Genomic DNA, 24,163 nt, shown 5'->3' on the forward strand with positions numbered 1-24,163 from the left:
TCTTAATTGTTTTGGGTTTGTTTTTGTAGGTCCTTTTCTTCTCTTGTGTTTCCCACTTAGAGAAGTTCCTTTAGCATTTGTTGTAGAGCTGGTTTGGTGGTGCTGAATTCTCTTAGCTTTTGCTTGTCTGTAAAGCTTTTGATTTCTCCATCGAATATGAATGAGATCCTTGCCAGTTAGAGTAATTTTGGTTGTAGGTTCCTCCCTTTCATCACTTTAAGTATTTCATGCCACTCCCTTCTGGCTTGTAGAGCTTCTGCTGAGAAATCAGCTGTTAACCTTATGGGAGTTCCCTTGTATATTATTTGTCATTTTTCCCTTGTTGCTTTCAATAATTTTTCTTTGTCTTTAATTTTTGCCAATTTGATTACTATGTGTCTTGATGTGTTTCTCCTTGTGTTTATCCTGTATGGGACTCTCTGTGCTTTCTGGATTTTGTGAGTATTTCCTTTCCCATGTTAGGGAAGTTTTCGACTATAATCTCTTCAAATATTTTCTCGGGTCCTTTCTCTCTCTCTTGTCCTTCTGGGACCCCTATAATGCGAATGTTGTTGTGTTTAATGTTGTCCCAGAGGTCTCTTAGGCTGTCTTCATTTCTTTTCAGTCTTTTTTCTTTATTCTGTTCCACGGCAGTGAATTCCGCCATTCTGTCTTCCAGGTCACTTATCTGTTCCTCTGCCTCAGTTATTCTGCTATTGATTCCTTCTAGTGTATTTTTCATTTCAGTTATTGTATTGTTCATCTCTGTTTGTTTGTTCTTTAATTCTTCTAGGTTTTTGTTAAACATTTCTTGCATCTTCTCAATCTTTACCTCCATTCTTTTTCTGAGGTCCTGGATCATCTTCACTATCATTATTCTGAATTCTTTTTCTGGAAGGTTGCCTATCTCCAGTTCATTTAGTTGTTTTTCTGGGGTTTTATCTTGTTCCTTCATCTGGTACATAGCCCTCTGCCTTTTTATCTTGTCTGTCTTTCTGTGAATGTGGTTTTTGTTCCACAGGCTGCAGGACTGTAGTTCTTCTTGCTTCTGCTGTCTGCCCTCTGGTGGATGAAGCTATCTAAGAGGCTTGTGTAACTTTCCTCATAGGAGGGGCTGGTGGTGGGTAGAGCTGTTTCTCTGGTGGGCAGGGCTCAGTAAAACTTTAATCTGCTTCACTACTGATGGGTGGGGCTGGGTTCCCTTCCTGTTGGTTGTTCGGCCTGAGGTAACCCAATGCTGGAGCCTACCTGCGCTCTTTGGTGGGGCTAATGGCAAACTCTGGGAGGGCTCATGCCAAGAAGTACTTCCCAGAACTTCTGCTGCCAGTGTCCTTGTCCCCATGGTGAGCCACAGCCACCCCCCGCCTGTGCAGGTGACCCTCCAACACTAGCAGGTAGGTCTGGTTCAGTCTCCCCTGGGGTCACTGCTCCTTCCCCTGGGTCCCGATGCACACACTACTTTGTGTGTGCCCTCCAAGAATGGAGTCTCTGTTTCCCCCAGTCCTGTCGAAGTCCTGCAATCAAATCCCACTTGCCTTCAAAGTCTGATTCTCTAGGAATTCCTCCTCCTACTGCCAGACCCCCAGGTTGGGAAGCCTGACGTGGGGCTCGGACCCTTCACTCCAGTGGGTGGACTTCTGTGGTACAAGTGTTCTCCAGTCTGTGAGTCACCCACCCAGCAGTTATGGGATTTGATTTTACTGTGATTGCGCCACTCCTACCATCTCACTGTGGCTTCTCCTTTGTCTTTGGATGTGGGGTATCTTTTTTGGTGAGTTCCAGTGTCTTCCTGTCGATGATTGTCCAGCAGCTAGTTGTGATTCTGGTGCTCTCACAAGAGGGAGTGAGAGCATGTACTTTTACTCCGCCATCTTGGTTCAGGGCCAATTGTTTCTTTTTAAGTAGGAGTTATGTGTGCATATTTAAACACAGAAAATAAATAAAATCTCCAGAGAGAGGAACAGACTAAAGAATTTAGAGATAATATATATCTTCATCAAAGACCAAATCCAGGGCAAATGAAAGATTTCATGAGATGTGACTATAAAGTAATAGATTGCATGTTTTAATGACTTACTACCATTTATAGTTCCAAAATGATATAATTCTTCAGAGAAGACACTCTGGAAGGTAGATTGTTATTCTAATGGCGTTGCCATTACTTCAAACACATTTTAATTTTCTTCCAAACCAGGTAGTTCCAAACTACACAAAGGTTTCACCACTCATGACACACCTCACTTTTACTCAAAAGACGTTTCTTGCCAGGCTGGCCACTCAACTGACATTACACCAAGCAACTTCTGACTCTTTCCAAATGCCAAGTCCACCCTTAAATTATAAACATTAGTACCATTGAGGGCATTTTTTAAAAGTGTGCCAAATATTTATCAAAGTAGTCTTAAATACCCAAATGTGAAAGAAAACATTCTGATTTCAAATAGAGTATCAATCTTGTTGGCATACATGCTTGATGACTTCAAACCAGGCAAGGCTTTTGACAAAAGTTTTTTTAAGTACATATTATATATCAATTTTTCCCCGGATACTTCAACAGTTAAGCCCTAACTGGCTACTCACTGAAGCAATGATGGTATTTTTACTCGTGAATTTCCAACTGAGGTCCACTCAGCAATTTCTAAGTACATTTAAATACATGGCTTTATTTTTTCCTCCTTATTTCTTATACCTCAATATGCATGAGAAGGAAATGGCCTTGTTTTTCAAAGGCTTACAAAGAACAGAAAGGAATAAACTATTATTTCAAAATGCCTAATAAGCTATTCACATCATGTTCAGATTTTCAGAAAGGAAGAAGGACAAGCAAAGGGAAAAAGGGTCATCTTTAACTTGACCCTGCTGTAACTTTCCCAGAAATTACAGAAAGAAAGAAAAAAAGATCATTAACAAAACATCACTTTGCTTAAAACAGAAACAGACTCATAGACCTAGAGAACGAATTTACGGTTACTGTGGGGAAAGGTTGGGGGAGGGATAGATTGGGAGTTTGGGATTGACATGTACGCACTGCTATATTTAAGATAAAATGTCTTTTCATGAAAAAAAAGTCACTTTGCTTAAAATGAGATCTTTTTAATGGGACTCTTAGTTCACATGAAACACAAATTTTTCACTGCCTCATCTTCACGCTGGAGTAAATTAAATTCTTTATTCATCCTTCTATTGCATTCTGTGTCATATTTCACAGTGAAATACTAGCCTGCACTTTATTTGAGCTTGGAAATCCAGGAAAAATATAAGGAGGTTGAAATAAAAGAGGAGGCTCCCTCGGAGGCCAGACTCTGAGAAGCAAGAAATGCGCCCTGGTTGCAGAGAGGAAGTTGCATTTTGTTGTACAACTTTTTGGTTACGCAGAACTCTTGGCTAATCGTGAGAGATGACATCTGTTCAACAACTGCACAACTTACTCCTCACTCAATCAACATCTGTTAATTTGATTTGATTTATTTTTTTAAAATTTATTTATTTAATTAATTTATTTTTGGCTGCGTTGGGTCTTTGTTGCCCTATGCAGGCTTCCTCTAGTTGCAGTGAGTGGGGGCTGCTCTCCGTTGCGGTGCGCGGGCTTCTCATTGCGGTGGCTTCTCTTATTGTGGAGCACGGGCTCTAGGCTCACGGGCTCAGTAGTTGTGGCTCCCGGGCTCTAGAGCGCAGGCTCAGTAGTTGTGGTGCACGGGCTTAGCTGCTCCACAGCATATAGGATCTTCCTGGACCAGGGCTCGAACCCGTGTCCCCTGCATTGGCAGGCAGACTCTTAACCACTGCACCACCAGGGAAGCCCCTGTTAATTTGATTTTAAGACACAGTCTTCCATTCCTTTGGTCATCAGGAGTGATGGAGAAACTAAGAGAAGGAGCCAAGTGCCCTACTTGATACTACCTTTTCCCCAACTGAGAACTGGGTCACGTGACCTTGGCTATGAAGAAGGCTCTAATCATCCTGTCTTATTTTTATAATACCCTCAGCACTTATGGAATATATATATATATAGTAAATATATATGTCCGTAACTGAGTTTACGCATTGTATTACATATATAAATATATACATATATGTAATATTATTTACTGACTACACACATATATTATGTAACATATGTAAAATATATAATATATATTATTCCTGCAATATACAATACATATATGTATATTATTATACATATTACTATACGTTACATATAATACATATTAAAATGTATACTATATACATGTATAATAACACATTATGCATTACATTATACACGTATACATAATAAACATACATTTACATATATATAATTATACAATGTTAGTGTATACTCAGTCACAGGTTGTTGTTAACTGTCTTCTATTGTTTCTAATGCATGTTTTATTCTCTTAAACCAATGCTAGGGTCTTTAAGGGAAGGAACAGTGTTTTTCTTATTTTTTAACACATGATTAGTATAATGAAAGAAAAGTGATGAAAATTATTAACTTCAGTTCAAACTTATATTTTTACAGTGGGCCAGATGTTCTCATTTCATTCCCAGTTACCCCAGATATTTACTATCCAGGTAGATCCCAGGGGAACCGCAACAGGGCTGCAGCTCTCATGCAACACCAGAAAGAAATAAGATTTGTTGTTTAAACCAATGAGATTCTAATTTCTTTGTTATGTAGCATGGTCTAGTGAAACCTAAGGTATAGCCTAAAGCAGATCTAGTGGACAAAAATAAGTAAGATTATAGAAGACCTTTAGTAACGTAATAAATATGGTAGATCTTATTCATATAGACCACACTATTCCCTAAAAACAGAGAATGCACCTTCTTTAATTGTGTACTCACTTCCCCAAATTAACCATATACTGGGCTACAAAGAAAACATCGGTAAATCCCTCAAAGTGGAAATGGTATAAATAACAGTCTTTGGCTACACAGTAATTAAACTATGAACTGCTAAAAAAATATAGAACTGCCTCCCTTTGAAAGTTGAAAGTTAAAAAAGAATCTCTCTTTTACATAACTTCAAAGTAGAAATCAAAAGTAAGATGGCAGAATTTCTAGAAGGTAACAACAGGAAATGTTACTAGAACATCATGTATCAAAAGCTACAGGATAGAGCTTCCCCGGCGGCGCAGTGGTTGAGAGTCCGCCTGCCGATGCAGGGGATGCGGGTTCGTGCCCCGGTCCGGGAAGATCCCACGTGCCGCGGAGCAACTAAGCCCGTGAGCCATGGACACTGAGCCTGCGCGTCCGGAACCTGTGTTCCGCAACTGGAGAGGCCACAGCAGTGAGAGGCCCACGTACCGCAAAAAAAAAAAAAAAAAAAAAGCTACACGATACAACCTAAGCAGTGCTCAGGGCAAATTCAAAGTTAAATATTTATAAAAATAACAAAACTATCCAAAGAATAGCAGAAGAAACTAACTGATAATGATAAAAGAAAAAAAGTGAATATACAGAAACACAGAGAACTGATAAATACATCTTAGAGCTGATTAATTGGAAAAAATATAAAATGATTAGCAAATATAATTAAGATAAAATTAGAGAATGTGTACGTTCGCAAAATAAGCAACTTGTTGGAGAGGTTAAAAGATTTGCAAGAGGTATTGATTAACACTGCAAATTACTTTTAAAAATTGTATCAGATAGATAAAAATGGTTCAAATGAAAAAATTACAAAAAGAAATCAGGAAGAGAAAAAATATCGAAATGGATAAACTGCCATAGGAAAAAACACTACCTAGAAAAAAACTGACAAAGAGCTGCTTCCCTAAAGCATCGACAGCAGTTTTACAGTTGAATTTCACCAAACACCAAAGGAAAAGAAAAATCTAAATAAGGACAGCTTCTAAATATTTTGTATAAAGCCAACACAACATTAATTAGCAAAAATAAAAAATAAAAATAAAAACCACAAACTAAATTAAACACAATTCTAAAGAGAAACGTACAGATCAATCTCACTCACAATACTGATGACATAATTCTAATAAAAGATTAAGACATGGAATTAAGTAGCATATTAAAAGAATGAGAGATCATGACTAAGTGGCATTAACTCTAGAAACTCAAAGAAAATGTATTAGGAAAATTTTAATATAATCCTCATATATTTAGGACCAAAGGAAGAATCACATTGTCATATCCATAGATGCTAAAAAGAGACATATTCAACAACTTTTCAAAATCAAATTTCTTAATAAAATAAAACATTAAAATATCTCAACATCCCTTAAATTTATTTATAAATGTAACACGACTTCAGTGAAAATATAACCAGTAATATTTTTAGAATTAGGAAGCTGATTTTAAAGTTCTTCCAGAATAATACACATTCAAGATTAATCAGGAAAAAAATCGAAAGATGAATAGAAAAGGAAGACCTATCTTAGAAGAATCTGAAGCATATTGTACAGTTAAAGAAAATAAAAATAGTATGGTGCTGACACATGAATAGATAGATAGGACAAAAATGAAAGTCCAGAAATAAATCCAAGTATACACAGAAATTTTGAACATGATATAGCTGGTGTTTTAGGTCAGTGGGAAAATGATGGATTTTTCAATAAATGTTTTGGGACAATTCAGTTGCCATCTGGAAAAACAAAATTAGATCTCTACTAAACGTTTTACATTAAAAAAATTCCAAGTGGACCAAAGGTGTAAACAAAGACACCCATAAAATTTTTAGAAAAGATATGAGACTTAAAAAAATCAAATCTGAGAAGGGAAGACATTTTAAAGCATGGCGGAAGACTTAGATACCATAAAAGAAAAGGCTGACAACATAAGTATCAGAAATTTCTACATGACCAAAGAGTTTTGTTAAAGCTAAAAGGCTACTGACAAACTGAAAAAGATGTATACAGTACATATCACAAATGGTTAATTTGTTAAATATTTAAAAGCTCCTACATGTAAGGTTTTAAAAGATAAATTACCCCAAAGAAAAATGGGCAGAAGTGCCTAGAAAAGGCAATCAATATGTTCCTTTACACACACATAAAATGTGTCACCTCACTTAAAACCAGAAAATCGCCAATAAAATACAGTGAAATACCATTTTCACCATTTTGTTCTTGGCATACAATGTGTTACGATGTTTAGCGCAACAATTAAGTACTTTAAGAATTGAGTTTAGTGTGGCTTATGCATCAGGAATCTACAAGTGGCATTTAATCAACACACTATTTTATGTGTTTTATGTTTGGCCTTCCATCCATAATATGACCAGACTGGATGCAGGGTAATTTCAGACACTGGTTTTTAGGGGGGAAACTGAGTCTCCTGTGTCGCCAAATGCAGGATTTTGTATGCGTGTGATTTTAGCGGAGTCTTTCTTTACACTCATATTCAGGCCTCAGAGAATGAATTCTTAGAGTTCAAATGTCGTGTATTATCTTTTTTAAAGACTTAGGATAATAAACAAGGAGCTACACGGCAGTGGGGAGTGGGCTGGGCAGCATCTGGCAGAAATTGGAAGGTAGGTGGTTTGTATGCACAGGTGGAGGGAAGACAACAAGGATGAGGTGGAAAATGGAGCTAGAGGCACGGGCAGTTACCTGCCTGTCCTTCCATCTCAAACATGCTCCTAACCCTCCAGGACTGTGGGTGGATGTCATTTCCCACTGCCAATATGGAGCATCTCTCTGCTCTTTTCTGGACAGGGCTGGACCCCTCAGTAGCCCCATAATGGTGACCTGGCACCCTAGGTATGCCATATCTTACTGCGGAGACAAAATAGGACATACCTTGTTTTTCTGCTTTACTGTGATGGAAATGTCTCTTGACTCTTAACAGGGGTTCTGAGAAACATTTCAACAAGTAAATTTCAGTGCAGTACCTATTTTAAAATAATATGCACGACCATTTCTTCCTCTTATTTCTGTCATTTCTTCCAACAGAATTTTATATTCTTCTTCAAAAAAACCAACAGTGCTTTCGCTGTGTGTGTGTGTGTGTGTGTGTGTGTGTGTGTGTGCGTGTGCGTATAAGAACAAGAAACAAGATTTGGGCAGGAGTGAGGTTTTGTGTATAGGTTTTGAAAAAAAAATTGTCTAATAGTGTTATAAAATTTAACACTATTAAATTAGTGTTATGAAATTTCAACCCATCCTTGTGAAAATTAAATAAGCTAATATGTTGTACTTGGCACAAGGTCTGGCAGGAGGAAGGAGCTGTGTTGATTATTACTACTAGTTAAATGATGCCAAAAATCTGAAGAGGTACCATTAGCATTCCCATTTTAAAGCTAGTAAGTGATGCAGCCAGTGTTCAAACCATATTTTCCAGATAATGAATCTTTTAAACCTGCCCCATCACTCAGAGTTTGGAGCTGCTGAAATGTGTCGTGAGATGAAATTAGGTTGCCTATGTAATGTGATTCTGTGATATAGTACTGTACAGCGAGAAAGGAAGATAATAAAGGAGAAAGATGTCCTCATAGTTAATGTTTTTCTCAAAGGATCAATATCATTTTATATTCTAATTGACTTTAAAAGCTTTCTTCTGGGCCCTCTCTGGACAATTAATAGGATTCCTAAGACTTATGGATGTTCCCTTACTTGTGTGTAAGAAATAAACTAAGAACTCTTTGTGAATTGTTATTTATTTCACATGCAAGGGCACGGGGCTAAAAGAGACCTCTAAAATTTATTTGGGGTGTTCCCTGATTTCTGGCAGGAATGTGACTAAACCATTCCTTGACCGGTGTATTAACTCAATACTGAAAGAAATTACACAACTTCCACCTGCATTAATTCAGTTTTGGGTTTCATAACCTTGGTCATTGGGAAATGTTCAATTCACTTAAGAATATACGCTTCCAACATATCATTATGTTTATCATTAGCTTTATCAAGGCAAACACAAGTTGAATGCAAGGTATTAGCCTAGAGAGCTGAGACCTTATGAATCTTCAAATCCTGTAGGTAATGCCTAGCACAGAACATTATTACAGATAACAGATGCCAAATAAATGCTTACTGAATTGAGCTGAATAGCAAGGGAAACGTTGTCTGGTTATCAAAGTGCATTATCGATTTGGGTCTTCCTTGCTGTGTCTTACTTTCTCATTTCCAGAAATCAACACTTAGGTTCCATTAAAAAAATTATGTGAAACAAGAAAAATGCTGACTTTTCTAAGTTTATTCATTTATTCATTCAACAAATATTTGATGAACACCATGTGCTAGGCACTGTCCCAGGTTCTGAATATTTTAAATGCATGCTACCATGTTGTAAACAGTAGTGTGTAATAATAAGAACCCCACTGATTCCGTGTAAACTAACTAAAAGTTCCTGATGTGAGAGTTTAATGAGCTGCTGCTTAGAGAGTTTGATATGAACCCTTCATTGAATGTAGTCATATTCTCTAATACCGCTAATCATATCATGTCAAATCTCTTATTGGTAATCATTAGGTAACCTGCATCTCCCCATCCAGAACCTTAAAGGTATGGAGTTGATAGTTAGGTAAGGAAGATGTGGCTACTGGAAAGAATGAACAGACTAGGAATTCAGAAACTAGGCTGTGAAGTGGTGTCACCTCTCTAAGGCACTTAATTCTGCAGAATCAGTTTCCCCTATCTGTAAAATAAAGTGAATTAGCAAAGTGGTAAAGCCTCTTTTAAGTTTGATTATTTTATAATCTTAAATTAAGATCTCATGAATTCTATATCCTCAGAAGACGATAACTCCACATTATGAGTTTTGGCTCAGTTCTTATTAGTGATGCAGACTCTTCCCTTCCCTCCTGTGTTGCGACATCAAACAGACAATACATATGTCAACTAAAAATTGTTTTTTGCCTTCTGGTTCTATAAGAATGAAGTCAGTAGCCACTGCAGCCGCTAAACTTCTCCACACCCTGAAAGGAGTTCAGGGTGGAGATCAGGAATGAGGCCCTCCGTGCTCCAGGAAAAACTGGCACAACAGGTCTTCAGTTAGGTATTTTCAGGAGAATTTATGAGCCCAATTTCTTGCATCTTCTCACATCTACAAAAGCACTAAAATCATTAACAGAGACACCTGCTCCTCGTGACCAGCACCAACCTTCTTGTGACCAGCAGCAACTTTCTGCCAAAATGTGTGCTTAAGGGCACATACGTCCCCTTCACCAAAGTCACATATATACTGACCTCCGCACCTCCTCAGAGCAGCTGCTCAGAGCTGCCTGAAAGCCTGTATCCCCGGCTACAGTCCTCGTTCTGCCCCAAATAAAACTTAACTCACACCTCTGTCGCTGTACATTATTTCCGTTGACACGTACATACGTATATAAGTATACATATGTATATTTTAAGGTGGTCCCCAAGAACACCCTTTACAGGTGATCCACCCCTCCTGCGTTTTGCCCAAAGTACTTGATGATTTAGCTCCAGCATGAACTTCGGCGTCCTTTGCAGATTTTCTTTTCAGACAGTAAAGAGATTGAAAAAGGATGGGGAGAGGCGGCTGACTGGTGCATATGTGATCACTGCCAAAATTTAATTCTTATTTTTCAAGATAAAAGGTTTCAGACTTCAAGGAGGAGTTCACTTTGTTGTGGCTGAATTTTAGACAGTTCCTCGGGCTAACGGTGGATATGGAGAAAGGCAGCAAACCACGGGAAGAGAGGTCTAGTTTAAGTCCTGAGCTCGGCGGGGCTGGGGGGAGATAACGGAGACTTTTACAATTTAGGTAAAGAGAGTACTGCAACGAAAAATGAGCTAGCCCCGAGGGTGGCCTTGAGGTGTAGGCCACCTGCCTAGCCCCGGGACTCCAGGTGATTTCAGATGCGGGAACCACGGGAGGCCCAGGTTCTGGCTGTGGGTAGGACTGGATGAATCGTAAAGTGGGTCTGTTTCTGTTTTAATGGCTTTCGGATATATTCTGCAAGTAGTAACCTACCCAGGTCATGTGACTCACCCCCCCAAAAAAAACCCCAAACCCCAAACCCAAAAACTGACAAATCTACAATGTTGAGATATTTACACTTGTTAGAAAAAGTTGTACTCAAACCTTTTTATCCAATGTATTTCATTCGAAGCCAAAGATGTGAACTGTCACAGCATCCACCTGACGGAGTTTGACACCTCGCTCCCCGTCACGTAGGGTCGGGGCTGCAGCTCAGCCTGGAGCTCCAGCACCGCCCGGATTCTCCCAGGGCGCGCGCCCGGGGCCGGGGGGCCGGGGGCAGGGAGGGCGTGGAGCTGGTTCCCCTGGAGCGCCCAGTCAGCAGCGAGGCCCGGCGGTGGCGCTAGTGACGTAGGCCGCGCTTCCCTCCGCCCCACTGCGGGCCGAGGCTCAGCCCCGTCAGCCTCGCGAGCTCGCGCGCGCGCAAAGCAGGAGGAGGAGGGCTTTGGGGCCGGCCGGCTGTCGAAGGGCGACGGGTCGCGGGAAGAGGGAGAATGAGCATGCGCAGCAGCTCCGGGGAGGGCGGGGGAGGTGGGGACCCGTGCGCGCGCTCACGATCGGCCCGGGGCGGCCGCGGGTGGAGGGGGCGGTTCCTCGAGTGTCGGCGGCAGGAGGGTTGGCAGGCTGGCGGCAGGTGCTGCCGCGGCCACTGCCGCCGCCGCCGCCGCCTCCGCCTCCTCTGAGTCCCGGGTCTGCTCGTCCTCTCGCGGTGATGAGCTGAGCCCCGTCGGGGGCTGCACCTGCCGGCTGCCCATCACCCCGGACCTCCCGGCGTGACCTCGGCCTCCTCGCGTGCCCGGCCCCCGCGGCTCCGAGCTGCCCCTGAGAGGGAGCGGCAGCGGCCTCCTCCGACCCGAGTTATCGCTCGGGGGCCGAGCAGGGAGAGCGCCCGGCCCCCTCCCCTCCCCAGTCCGCCGTCCTCGATGTCTCCCCGGCGGGGAGGGGGCTGCCTGGGAGACGCGCTGAGCGGCCCCCCCCGGAGGCCCGTCGGCGGCAGCAACAGCGACCAGCCCGGCGACCCGAAGCCTCCCCCGGCGGCGGCGGCCTGGAGGAGCCGCGCACCCGCCGCCGCCCCCGGAGCCTCGCAGCCGCCGCCGCCGCCCGGCGCCGGAGGAGAGGGCGGCGGGCGCCCCCCAGGGAAGATGAAGGCGGAGGGGGGCGACCACTCCATGATCAACCTGTCGGTGCAGCAGGTCCTGAGCCTCTGGGCCCACGGGACGGTGCTGAGGAACCTTACGGGTAATTGATGCGCCCGGGGTGGGGACTGGGATGCGGTGCCGCCCCTTGCCTCCCTTCTCCCTCCCTCGGAGGGGAAGCGCTCCTCGCCGCCCCACCCCCGAGCGCGCCCCGCTCGGGAGCTCGCGGTCCCAAGTCCTGGCGAGGAAGGTGTTAATTGGATCCGCTCCGCTCCTGTTCTGGGGGCGCCGACGCCAGTCCCCCGAGACCCCGGCTCCAGAAGCGCTGAGGGAGAATCCACGACCCCCGCCTCCCCTCCCTTCCTGCATGGGGAGGGCCGGCGACCGCCCTGCTTCTGTAGTACGCGTGGAATAGCTTTAGCGCTGAGACTTGAGTACAGTTAGCCTTTATTTATCTCCCCACCTCCATACACACACACACGCACACGCACACGCACACGCGCGCGCGCGTTTCTTGCTCTTTAGGTCTTTTTCTAGTTTAGCTCTTTTTCTTTCTTGCAAATCTCAAATCGAATGCAGGACTTAAATTCCCTGCTCACAATGATCAGTTTGCTTCAACTGTTAATTTTTGTTTTTTTGCGATATAAATGACTCATTAATTAGATTATATTAGGTCACGGGCTGGGTCAAGGTCTGGTGAATTCTAAGCACTTTTTGCTTTAACCGTATATCTCCTCCCTCTCCTATTTCCTTTTGTCTGTCTGACTCCCTCTGGCCTCAAGCTGCTGCTTCTGTGACATTTGATAATTTTGTGTATTTCCCTTCATACGTCAAGGCTATCAGGAGGGAATTGGACTTAATATATTATAGTAATTAACATCAATTTCTAGTTGTAAAAGTGAGCAATAATACTCATAAACTTTAAAAATCAAATTTGTAGGTCTGGTTTGTGGAGAAACTTCTGGCTTGGTTAATGCAGAAATGCTTGTATTATACCCTGACTTTAAAAAATACTCGCTAAAGATTAGTGTTTACAAGAAAGTAATTTCAGTTGCAGTTTGATGACTCCTCAGTGCGTGCTTCTCAGGGAAAAATCTTAAAAACATACTCAGGATTTAATTTTTGGAAATGTGTAAGACAGCTAATTTTGATAGAGCATTAGTATTTCAGAATGCATTATGTTAAACTGGTTAAGACTATGGAGAATATTTTACAAATATAACCTGTCTTGATAGGATACAAGATATTATAAAATCTAGCATTACATGGAATTCAGATATTCATAGAGAAAAATTGGGATTATTTACCACAAGGTTGAGTTTAAAGACGCTGTGTGCCTTGAATGTGGAAACTGCTATATAAAATTAACATGGGGCGGGGGGCTTCCCTGTGGCACAGTGGTTGAGAGTCCGCCTGCTGATGCAGGGGACACAGGTTCGTGCCCCGGTCCGGGAAGATCCCACATGCTGCGGAGCGGCTGGGCCCGTGAGCCATGGCCACTGAGCCTGCACGTCCGGAGCCTGTGCTCCACAACGGGAGAGGCTACAACAGTGAGAGGCCCACGTACCGCAAAGTAAATAAATAATAAATAAATAAAATTAATGTGGATTCTGGATTGGATTATAGTGCCCTCACTTTTAATCTGTGGTTATTTAACTTGGAGCACACTGACCTTACATGCTGGTTGCAGGTCAGGAACATGTTTTTAGTCCTGAAAACCTACACTGACATAAGAACCATTTCATAATTCAATTGAATTTTGAGATAGACCGCTTTATTTTACTTATGGCGTTCCTTGTGTTTATCCACTGTTACTATGTCAAATGTTGTATGAATTATGTTTATTGGAGTAAAATGAAAAATAAGGATTTAAGAATATGTATTTGTATATGTTAATGACTGGCTTAGCTCATCGGTGGGTATTTAGAGAAAATTAGCTTTGGGAACCATAGAGTAAATGTAAATGTAACTTACCTCTCGGACAGATTTAACAATATTTTAAAATATTTACTTTAACATTCTGAATCATTACAGTGGCTTCCTGTTCCCATAGGTCAACCGTTAGGCTAACAATAGTAGTTTCAACCCAGGGTTAGTTCTAATTATCTCCTAACATAGTCCTAATAATCAGCTGTTGCTCATTGGACTTGCCATTTTATAAAGGATATGGGATATGCTGACCATCCAAAACCAGGACTGAGCGGGGACTGAGGAGCATGGGAACCTCTTCTAGGAAATTTAAATAGAGTCTGAGTACGCAAAATTCTGTAAAAATGGAGAAAATAGATTAGAAATAGGCTTCACCAGCAGGTGAATGTACCACGTTAGGAACCCCATCACTGCTAAAAAGTAGACTCCGTAAGTGTTAACATTCTGATGTGGTTCATCATGACCTTCTCCATGCTGGTGACCTTTGCGATCCCAGATGCAGCTTGGTCATTAGTTAAGTGATGCCTCCTACAGTGCCATTTATTTTTTTTTGGCTTCATAATTAAGATGTAAGTTAAAATTGTTTAGTTTTTTAACATCTGTATTGGAGTATAATTGCTTTACAATGTTGTGTTAGTTTCTGCTGTATAACACAGTGGATCAGCTGTATGTATACATATATCCTCATATCCCCTCCCTCTTGCATCTACAGTGCCATTTAGAACTTAGTCTATTAAAAACAAACACACAACTTCTAAAACAAGATAACTCCTATTTATTAAATGCCTGCTATGTATCAGGCAATTTACATATATTATTTCTAATCTTCAGAGTAACTCTCCAAAGCAGATTTACAAACAAGCTCAGAGAGGTAAAGTTGGCCCACATCAAATAGCTTGAAATGGCTGAGCTAGGCTTGAAACCCGTCTCTGCCTACAGAATTACTCTTTCCCCCTTTCCAAGCTGCTTTAGCTACTTCTTCTCTGTTCTCTATAAACAGAATGAATTAAGTGCTTCATCTTGTTCCTTCTGCTCCTTATACATGCTTTTGTTGTTATATTTTTCAATTACATTATAATTTTTATTTGTCTCTTCTAGACTGTGAGCTTTTTGAGGGTGGGGTCATTGTTGTAATCATGGAATTCTGGAATCCTAGCGTATTGTATCTGGCACGTAGTATATGCTCAATGCATGTTTATTGAATTGAGCTTTTAAAACAATACTTAACAGTTGCATGATTAAAACATTCTAGTCACCTTATTTTCAGCTACATCTGTTTGAGTGAATATGCTTTTTTTTTTTTACATCTTTATTGGAGTATAATTGCTTTACAATGGTGTGTTAGTTTCTGCTTTATAACAAAGAATCAGTTATACATATACATATGTTCCCATATCTCTTCCCTCTTGCATCTCCCTCCCTCCCACCCTCCCTATCCCACCCCTCTAGGTGGTCACAAGGCACCGAGCTGATCTCCCTGTGCTATGTGGCTGCTTCCCACTAGCTATCTATTTTACGTTTGGTAGTGTATATATGTCCATGCCACTCTCTCACTTTGTCACAGCTTACCCTTCCCCCTCCCCATATCCTCAAGTCCATTCTCTAGTAGGTCTGTGTCTTTATTCCTGTCTTACCCCTAGGTTCTTCATGACATTTTTTTTCTTAAATTCCATATATATGTGTTAGCATACGGTATTTGTCTTTCTCTTTCTGACTTACTTCACTCTGTATGACAGACTCTAGGTCCATCCACCTCATTACAGATAGCTCAATTTCATTTCTTTTTATGGCTGAGGAATATTCCATTGTATATATGTGCCACATCTTCTTTATCCATTCATCCGATGATGGACACTTAGGTTGTTTCCATCTCCTGGCTATTGTAAATAGAGCTGCAATAAACATTTTGGTACATGACTCTTTTTGAATTATGGTTTTCTCAGGGTATAGGCCCAGTAGTGGGATTGCTGGGTCATATGGTAGTTCTATTTGTAGTTTTTTAAGGAACCTCCATACTGTTCTCCATAGTGGCTGTACCAATTCACATTCCCACCAGCAGTGCAAGAGTGTTCCCTTTTCTCCACACCCTCTCCAGCATTGATTGTTTCTAGATTTTTTGGTGATGGCCATTCTGACTGGTGTGAGGTGATATCTCATTGTAGTTTTGATTTGCATTTCTGTAATGATTAATGATGTTGAGCATTCTTTCATGTGTTTGTTGGCAGTCTGTATATCTTCTTTGGAGAAATGTCTATTTAGATCTTCTGCCCATTTGTGGATTGGGTTGTTTGTTGTTTTGTTATTGAGCTGCATGAGCTACTTGTAAATTTTGGAGATTAATCCTTTGTCAGTTGCTTCACTTGCAAATATTTTCTCCCATTCTGAGGGTTGTCTTTTGGTCTTGTTTATGGTTTCCTTTGCTGTGCAAAAGCTTTGAAGTTTCATTAGGTCCCATTTGTTTATTTTTGTTCTTATTTCCATTTCTCTAGGAGGTGGGTCAAAAAGGATCTTGCTGTGATTTATGTCATAGAGTGTTCTGCCTATGTTTTCCTCTAAGAGTTTGATAGTTTCTGGCCCTACATTTAGGTCTTTAATCCATTTTGAGCTTATTTTTGTGTATGGTGTTAGGGAGTGATCTAATCTCATACTTTTACATATACCTGTCCAGTTTTCCCAGCACCACTTACTGAAGAGGCTGTCCTTTCTCCACAGTACATTTCTGCCTCCTTTATCAAAGATAAGGTGACCATATGTGCGTGGGTTTATCTCTGGGCTTTCTATCCTCTTCCATTGATTTATATTTCTGTTTTTGTGCCAGTACCATACTGTCCTGATTACTGTAGCTTTGTAGTGTAGTCTGAAGTCAGGGAGCCTGATTCCTCCAGCTCCGTTTTTCGTTCTCAAGATTGCTTTGGCTATTCGGGGTCTTTTGTGTTTCCATACAAATTGTGAAAATTTTTGTTCTAGTTCTGTGAAAAATGCCAATGGTAGTTTGATAGGGATTGCATTGAATCTATAGATTGCTTTGGGTAGTAGAGTCATTTTCACAATGTTGATTCTTCCAATCCAAGAACATGGTATATCTCTCCATTTATTTGTATCATCTTTAATTTCTTTCATCACTGTCTTATAATTTTTGCATACAGGTCTTTTGTCTCCTTAGGTAGGTTTATTCCTAGATAGTTTATTCTTTTTGTTGCAATGGTAAATGGGAGTGTTTTCTTGATTTCACTTTCAGATTTTTCATCATTAGTGTATAGGAATGCCTGAGATTTCTGTGCATTAATTTTGTATCCTGCTACTTTACCAAATTCATTGATTAGCTCTAGTAGTTTTCTGGTAGCATCTTTAGGATTCTCTACGTATAGTATCATGTCATCTGCAAACAGTGACAGCTTTACTTCTTTTCCAATTTGGATTCCTTTTATTTCCTTTTCTTCTCTGATTGCTGTGGCTAAAACTTCCAAAACTATGTTGAATAAGAGTGGTGAGAGTGGGCAACCTTGTCTTGTTCCTGATCTTAGTGGAAATGCTTTCAGTTTTTCACCATTGGGGATGATGTTAGCTGTGGGTTTGTCATATATGGCCTTTATTATGTTGAGGAAAGTTCCCTCTATGCCTACTATCTGCAGGGTTTTTATCATAAATGGGTGTTGAATTTTGTCAAAAGCTTTCTCTGCATCTATTGAGATGATCATATGGTTTTTTTCCTTCAGTTTGTTAATATGGTGTATCATGTTGATTGATTTGCGTATATTGAAGAATCCTTGCATTCCTGGAATAAACCCCACTTGATCATGGTGTATGATCCTTTTAATGTGCTGTTGGATTCTGTTTGCTAGTATTTTGTTGAGGATGTTGCATCTATGTTCATCAGTGATATTGGCCTGTAGTTTTCTTTCTTTGTGACATCCTTGTCTGGTTTTGGAGTCAGGGTGATGGTGGCCTCGTAGAATGAGTTGGGGAGTGTTCCTCCCTCTGCTATATTTTGGAAGAGTTTGAGAAGGATAGGTGTTAGCTCTTCCCTAAATGTTTGATAGAATTCGGCTGTGAAGCCATCTGGTCCTGGGCTTTTGTTTGTTGGAAGATTTTTAATCACAGTTTCAATTTCAGTGCTTGTGATTGGTCTGTTCATATTTTCTATTTCTTCCTGATTCAGTCTTGGCAGGTTGTGCATTTCTCAGAATTTGTCCATTTCTTCCAGGTTGTCCATTTTATTGGCATAGAGTTGCTTGTAGTAATCTCTCATGATCTTTTGTATTTCTGCAGTGTCAGTTGTTACTTCTCCTTTTTCATTTCTAATTCTATTGATTTGAGTCTTCTCCCTTTTTTTCTTGATGAGTCTGGCTAATGGTTTATCAATTTTGTTTATCTTCTCAAAGAACCAGATTTTAGTTTTATTGATCTTTGCTATCGTTTCTTTCATTTCTTTTTCATTTATTTCTGATCTGATCTTTATGATTTCTTTCCTTCTGCTAACTTTGGGGTTTTTTTGTTCTTCTTTCTCTAATTGCTTTAGGTGCAAGGTTAGGTTGTTTATTCGAGATGTTTCCTGTTTCTTAAGGTAGGATTGTATTGGTATCAACTTCCCTCTTAGAACTGCTTTTGCTGCATCCCATAGGTTTTGGGTTGTCGTGTCTCCATTGTCATTTGTTTCTAGGTATTTTTTGAATTCCTCTTTCATTTCTTCAGTGATCACTTCGTTATTAAGTAGTGTATTGTTTAGCCTCCATGTGTTTGTATTTTTTACAGATCTTTTCCTGTAATTGATATCTAGTCTCATAGCGTTGTGGTCAGAAAAGATACTTGATACAATTTCAATTTTCTTAAATTTACCAAGGCTTGATTTGTGACCCAAGATATGATCTATCCTGGAGAATGTTCGCTGAGCACTTGAGAAAAATGTGTATTCTGTTGTTTTTGGATGGAATGTCCTATAAATATCAATGAAGTCCATCTTGTTTAATGCATCATTTAAAGCTTGTGTTTCCTTTTTAATTTTCATTTTGGATGATCTGTCCATTGGTGAAAGTGGGGTGTTCAAGTCCCCTACTATGAATGTGTTACTGTCGATTTCCCCTTTTATGGCTGTTAGTATTTGCCTTATGTATTGAGATGCTCCTATCTTCGGTGCATAAATACTTAACAATTGTTATATCTTCTTCTTGGATCGATCCCTTGATCATTATGTAGTGTCCTTCTTTGTCTCTTCTAATAGTCTTTATTTTAAAGTCTATTTTGTCTGATATGAGAATTGCTACTCCAGCTTTCTTTTGGTTTCCATTTGCATGGAATATCTTTTTCCATCCCCTCACTTTCAATCTGTATGTGTCCCTAGGTCTGAAGTGGGTCTCTTGTAGACAGCATATATATGGGTCTTGTTTTTGTGTCCATTCAGCCAGTCTGTGTCTTTTGGTGGGAGCATTTAATCCATTTACATTTAAGGTAATTATCGATATGTATGTTCCTATTCCCTTTTTCTTAATTGTTTTGGGTTTGTTATTGTAGGTCTTTTCCTTCTCTTGTGTTTCTTGCCTAGAGAAGATCCTATAGCATTTGTTGTAAAGCTGGTTTGGTGGTGCTGAACTCTCTCAGCTTTTGCTTGTCTGTAAAGGTTTTAATTTCTCCATCAAATCTGAATGAGATCCTTGCTGGGTAGAGTAATCTTGGTTGTAGGTTTTTCTCCTTCCTCACTTTAAATATGTCCTGCCAGTCCCTTCTGGCTTGCAGAGTTTCTGCTGAGAAATCAGCTGTTAACCTTATGGGGATTCCCTTGTGTGTTATTTGTTGTTTTTCCCTTGCTGCTTTTAATATGCTTTCTTTGTATTTAATTTTTGACAGTTTGATTAATATGTGTCTTGGCGTGTTTCTCCTTGGATTTATCCTGTATGGGACTCTCTGTGCTTCCTGGACTTGATTAACTATTTCCTTTCCCATATTAAGGAGGTTTTCAACTATAATCTGTTCAAATATTTTCTCAGTCCCTTTCTTTTTCTCTTCTTCTTCTGGAACCCCTATAATTTGAATGTTGGTGCGTTTAATGTTGTCCCAGAGGTCTCTGAGACTGTCCTCAGTTCTTTTCATTCTTTTTTCTTTATTCTGCTCTGCAGTAGTTATTTCCACTATTTTATCTTCCAGGTCACTTATCCGTTCTTCTGCCTCAGTTATTCTGCTAGTGATCCCTTCTAGAGTATTTTTAATTTCATTTATTGTGTTGTTCATTGTTGCTTGTTTCATCTTTAGTTCTTCTAGGTCCTTGTTAAATGTTTCTTGCATTTTGTCTATTCTATTTCCAAGATTTTGGATCATCTTTACTATCATTATTCTGAATTCTTTTTCAGGTAGACTGCCTATTTCCTCTTCATTTGTTAGGTCTGGTGGGTTTTTATCTTGCTCCTTCATCTGCTGTGTGTTTTTCTGTCTTCTCATTTTGCTTATCTTACTGTGTTTGGGGTCTCCTTTTTGCAGGCTGCAGGTTTGTAGTTCCCGTTGTTTTTGGTGTCTGTCCCCAGTGGCTAAAGTTGGTTCAGTGGGTTGTGTAGGCTTCCTGGTAGAGGGGACTAGTGCCTGTGTTCTGGTGGATGAGGCTGGATCTTGTCTTTCTGGTGGGCAGGTCCACGTCTGGTGGTGTGTATTGGGGTGTCTGTGGACTTACTATGACTTTAGGCAGCCTCTCTGCTAATGGGTGGCGTTGTGTTCCTGTCTTGCTAGTTGTTTGGCATAGGGTGTCCAGCACTGTAGCTTGCTTGTCGTTGAGTGAAGCTGGGTGCTGGTGTTGACATGGAGATCTCTGGGAGATTTTCGCCATTTGATATTACGTGGAGCTAGGAGGTCTCTTGTGGACCAGTGTCTTGAAGTTGGCACTCCCACCTCAGAGGTACAGCACTGACTCCTGGCTGTAGCACCAAGAGCCTTTCATCCGCATGGCTCAGCATAAAAGGGAGAAAAAGTAGAAAGAAAGAAAGAAAGAAAGAAAGAAAGAAAGAAAGAAAGAGAAAGAAAGAAAGAAAGAAAGGAAGAGGGAAGGAAGGAAGGAAGGGGAAAGAGGATAAAATAAAATAAGATAAAATAAAATAAAGTTATTAAAATAAAAAAATAATTAAGAAGAAAAAAAATTTTTTAAGGAAAAAAAAACGGACGGATAGAACCCTAGTACAAATGGTGAAAGCAAAGCTATACAGACAAAATCTCACACAGAAGCATACACATACACACTCACAAAAAGAGGAAAAGGGTAAAAAATAATAAATCTTGCTCTCAAAGTCCACCACCTCAATTTGGGATGACTCGTTGTCTATTCATGTATTCCACAGATGCAGGTACATCAAGTTGATTGTGGCGCTTTAATCCGCTGCTCCTGAGGCTGCTGGGAGAGGTTTCCCTTTCTCATCTTTGTTCTCACAGCTCCCGGGTTTCAGCTTTGGATTTGGCCCCACCTCTGCGTGTAGGTCGCCGGAGGGCATCTGTTCTTCGCTCAGACAGGACTGGGTTAAAGGAGCCGCTGACTGGGGGGCTCTGGCTCACTCAGGCCGGGGGGAGGGAGGGGTACGGATGCAGGGTGAGCCTGCGGCGGCAGAGGCCAGCATGACGTTGCAGAGGCCGGCGTGACGTTGCACCAGCCTGAGGCGCGCCGTGCCTTCTCCCGGGGAAGTTGTCTCTGGATCCCGGGACCCTGGCAGTGGCGGGCTGCACAGGCTCCCCGGAAGGGAGGTTTGGAGAGTGACCTGTGTTCGCACACAGGCTTCTTGGTGGCGGCAGCAGCAGCCTTAGCGCCTCATTCCCGTCTCTGGGGTCCGCGCTGTTAGCCGCGACTTGCGCCTGTCTCTGGAGCTCCTTTAAGCAGTGCTCTTAATCCCCTCTCCTCGCGCACCAGGAAACAAAGAGGGAAGAAAAAGTCTCTAGAGTGAATATGCTTTTAACTAGGACATAAAGTGTTTAAGCAATTTATATAGATAATTGTCATACTTTTAAAACACAAAAATGCTTTTTTTGTGCTAGTTACCATTCTTTCATGTATTTTATTTAATCTTTTCAACCATCTTGAGAGAGATTAGTGTTTATCCTTATTTTACAGGTTCAGACATTGAAGCAAAGAGTAACTTGCTTAGATCTGGTAGCTAATAAGTGAAAAATTATTACCTTTTTTCAGATTATGATAACACATATTAAGTCAGAAGGCATTTTTGTCATCATCATAAACTTGAAAATGAAACAGGTAATAGAAAGGAGCATAGTGTAACCAGACTGATTTAGATTTAAGAAATGACTGTGAAGGATTTGCAGAAATCTCGTTAATAGGAATTCTGGTTGATTAAAAAGTAAATAAAAGGGTAATGTACCCTCATCTTTTTTTTCAGTTAACAGGTATGATTTATTCCTCTGTCTGTATCTTATCCCATAGGTGAAGCAGAATTTTGACCTTTTTATCTCAGAGGCCAATCTCTTGAAAGTAGTCTTGTGTATGTATTACTTTGATAGAAATATATTTTTTAAAAGTGACGACAACTAGAAATTAGAATTAGCCAACATTTTAGAGCTAGAAGTTATGTAGTTTGATTACTTCCTTTTAGAAATATTGAGATATACATGACTGGGATCAAACAGTCATTTAATGACAGAGCCAGGACTAGAACTGTTGGTCACTGACTCTCAGTTCTGTGCCTTTTGCTTTTATTCCACATCTGATTTTAACTCAGGCAGGTCTGATAGATGATAAATCTTAAGGCACTTAAGAATAGCTGTGTAAGTATTTGCCCCAAATGAGCCCAAGAATGGATGAATGGAACTAATTTTTGTCCAGAAATAAAAGATACTGTACAATGTAAGATATTATTGAATAGTGATAATAGTAATAATCTTTCTAAAATTTTAAGTTGCCATAGGCTATGTAAAAGTTAGTGATCCATATTTACTATATATCTAGTTTTAGAAATCCTACCAAGTTCAATCTGTTTTTTCTCCTTCCTGGAAGACAGTAGTACTATGGGGATTTCATATAGAGATTAACACCTGGAGACCCCATCTTTGTTACTTGGTAACTATTGCCAGAGTTCTCTTCTGTATGTCACTTCCCACAGTGTGTGATTCTCAGGATTCCTAAATTGTTTGTTAACTGTGTATAGGTTATATGCTTATTCAGCTCACTCAAGTAGAGAGATAGGTGGCTTCCTTCCTTCCCATACAGTTTTTCTTTCTCTGAATATGTCCTAAATCCCTCTTGCCCACCACAACCTAAAATTAGAGTCAGAATGTATATACTCTTTCAGTTTTATGGGTAACCTAACTTCAAAATAACGATCTACAATGAAATGTTTCCTTTTGCTTTACTTTTATTTTCTTCAACTATTTTGGCTCCCAACTTTGTGTTCCCACCCAAATTTGGTTGCTAAGAGTTTCGAGAAGAATTTTTTACTTAGAAGGAGGCAGGATCCCTAAACCCCCGGATAAACACAGAGCTGGGCTCGGGTTGGGAAAGGAATAATTGGTTCCTTGGAAAAAAGGCAAAGTCTGGCTTCAGGCTCATCCCCTCTCTGTGTCAGCAGCAAATGTGGGCGCAGATGCACCTCTCTATTGGTATAAACATCGGGAAGCTGGGAATTCAAACTGGAATGAAGGTCAAGTGTGTGTGTGTGTGTGTGTGTGTGTGTGTTTACTTATTTTTACTATATACATACACACTGTTATATTTCCCGTTTAGATTTTATAGTTGCTAAGCCACTTTAGTGTTAATAGTGACTATCAGATAAAAAAAAAGAGAGAAAGGGGGAAAACTTGGGTACCTAGTATACATACTTGTAATTGTTCACACCTCATACTAGTAGAGCCAGCAACTTCGTTTGGTGGTGCTCCCAAACTGGTATGCTTCTCTCAGTCCCTGCACGTATTCTAGTGTCCCATTAGGTTAAGTTCCTCCTCCTAAATGCTCTATTATAGGAGGTGAGTTTATGCAGATAAAATTATTTCAGATGTCCAATTATAGAAATTTATGTTTTGTAAATGTAGCCCTAAAGACAATGTGCTACTCTTCAATATTTGTGCCAGACCCCCAAATTTACTTTTTCTGAAATACATGTGAAAAATCCCTTACTCTTTTGTGGTACTGAGCCAATTAATAAGTACTGATATGATTTGTACTTTATAGGATTTTGCCATTTGGAAGACTTACCTGTGTTATCGAGAATGAAGCCACTGTAATTTTTCAAAAATTAGAATTGCCATCTTCAGGTTTTTACATT

General features: G+C 40.4%; 1 protein-coding gene and 1 long non-coding RNA gene across 2 annotated transcripts in view; one reads left to right on the top strand and one right to left on the bottom strand.

The window, feature by feature from the left end:
- Window positions 1–11,260, bottom strand: part of LOC137232961 (uncharacterized) — a 183,562-nt gene extending 172,302 nt beyond the window's left edge. The window contains exon 1 of the long non-coding RNA XR_010947251.1: window positions 10,969–11,260. This is a non-coding gene — a long non-coding RNA (uncharacterized lncRNA). The remainder of the gene's footprint in view (window positions 1–10,968) is intronic.
- Window positions 11,261–11,441: 181 nt separating this feature from the next.
- Window positions 11,442–24,163, top strand: part of TMEM170B (transmembrane protein 170B) — a 43,367-nt gene continuing 30,645 nt past the window's right edge. Inside the window, exon 1 of the mRNA XM_067751995.1 lies at window positions 11,442–12,102. Within this exon, the coding sequence (XP_067608096.1) occupies window positions 11,787–12,102 (316 nt within the window). The 5' untranslated portion in view covers window positions 11,442–11,786. The remainder of the gene's footprint in view (window positions 12,103–24,163) is intronic.

The sequence above is a fragment of the Pseudorca crassidens genome, chromosome 10 (genome assembly GCF_039906515.1).
Source record: "Pseudorca crassidens isolate mPseCra1 chromosome 10, mPseCra1.hap1, whole genome shotgun sequence".
Lineage (NCBI taxonomy): Eukaryota > Metazoa > Chordata > Mammalia > Artiodactyla > Delphinidae > Pseudorca > Pseudorca crassidens.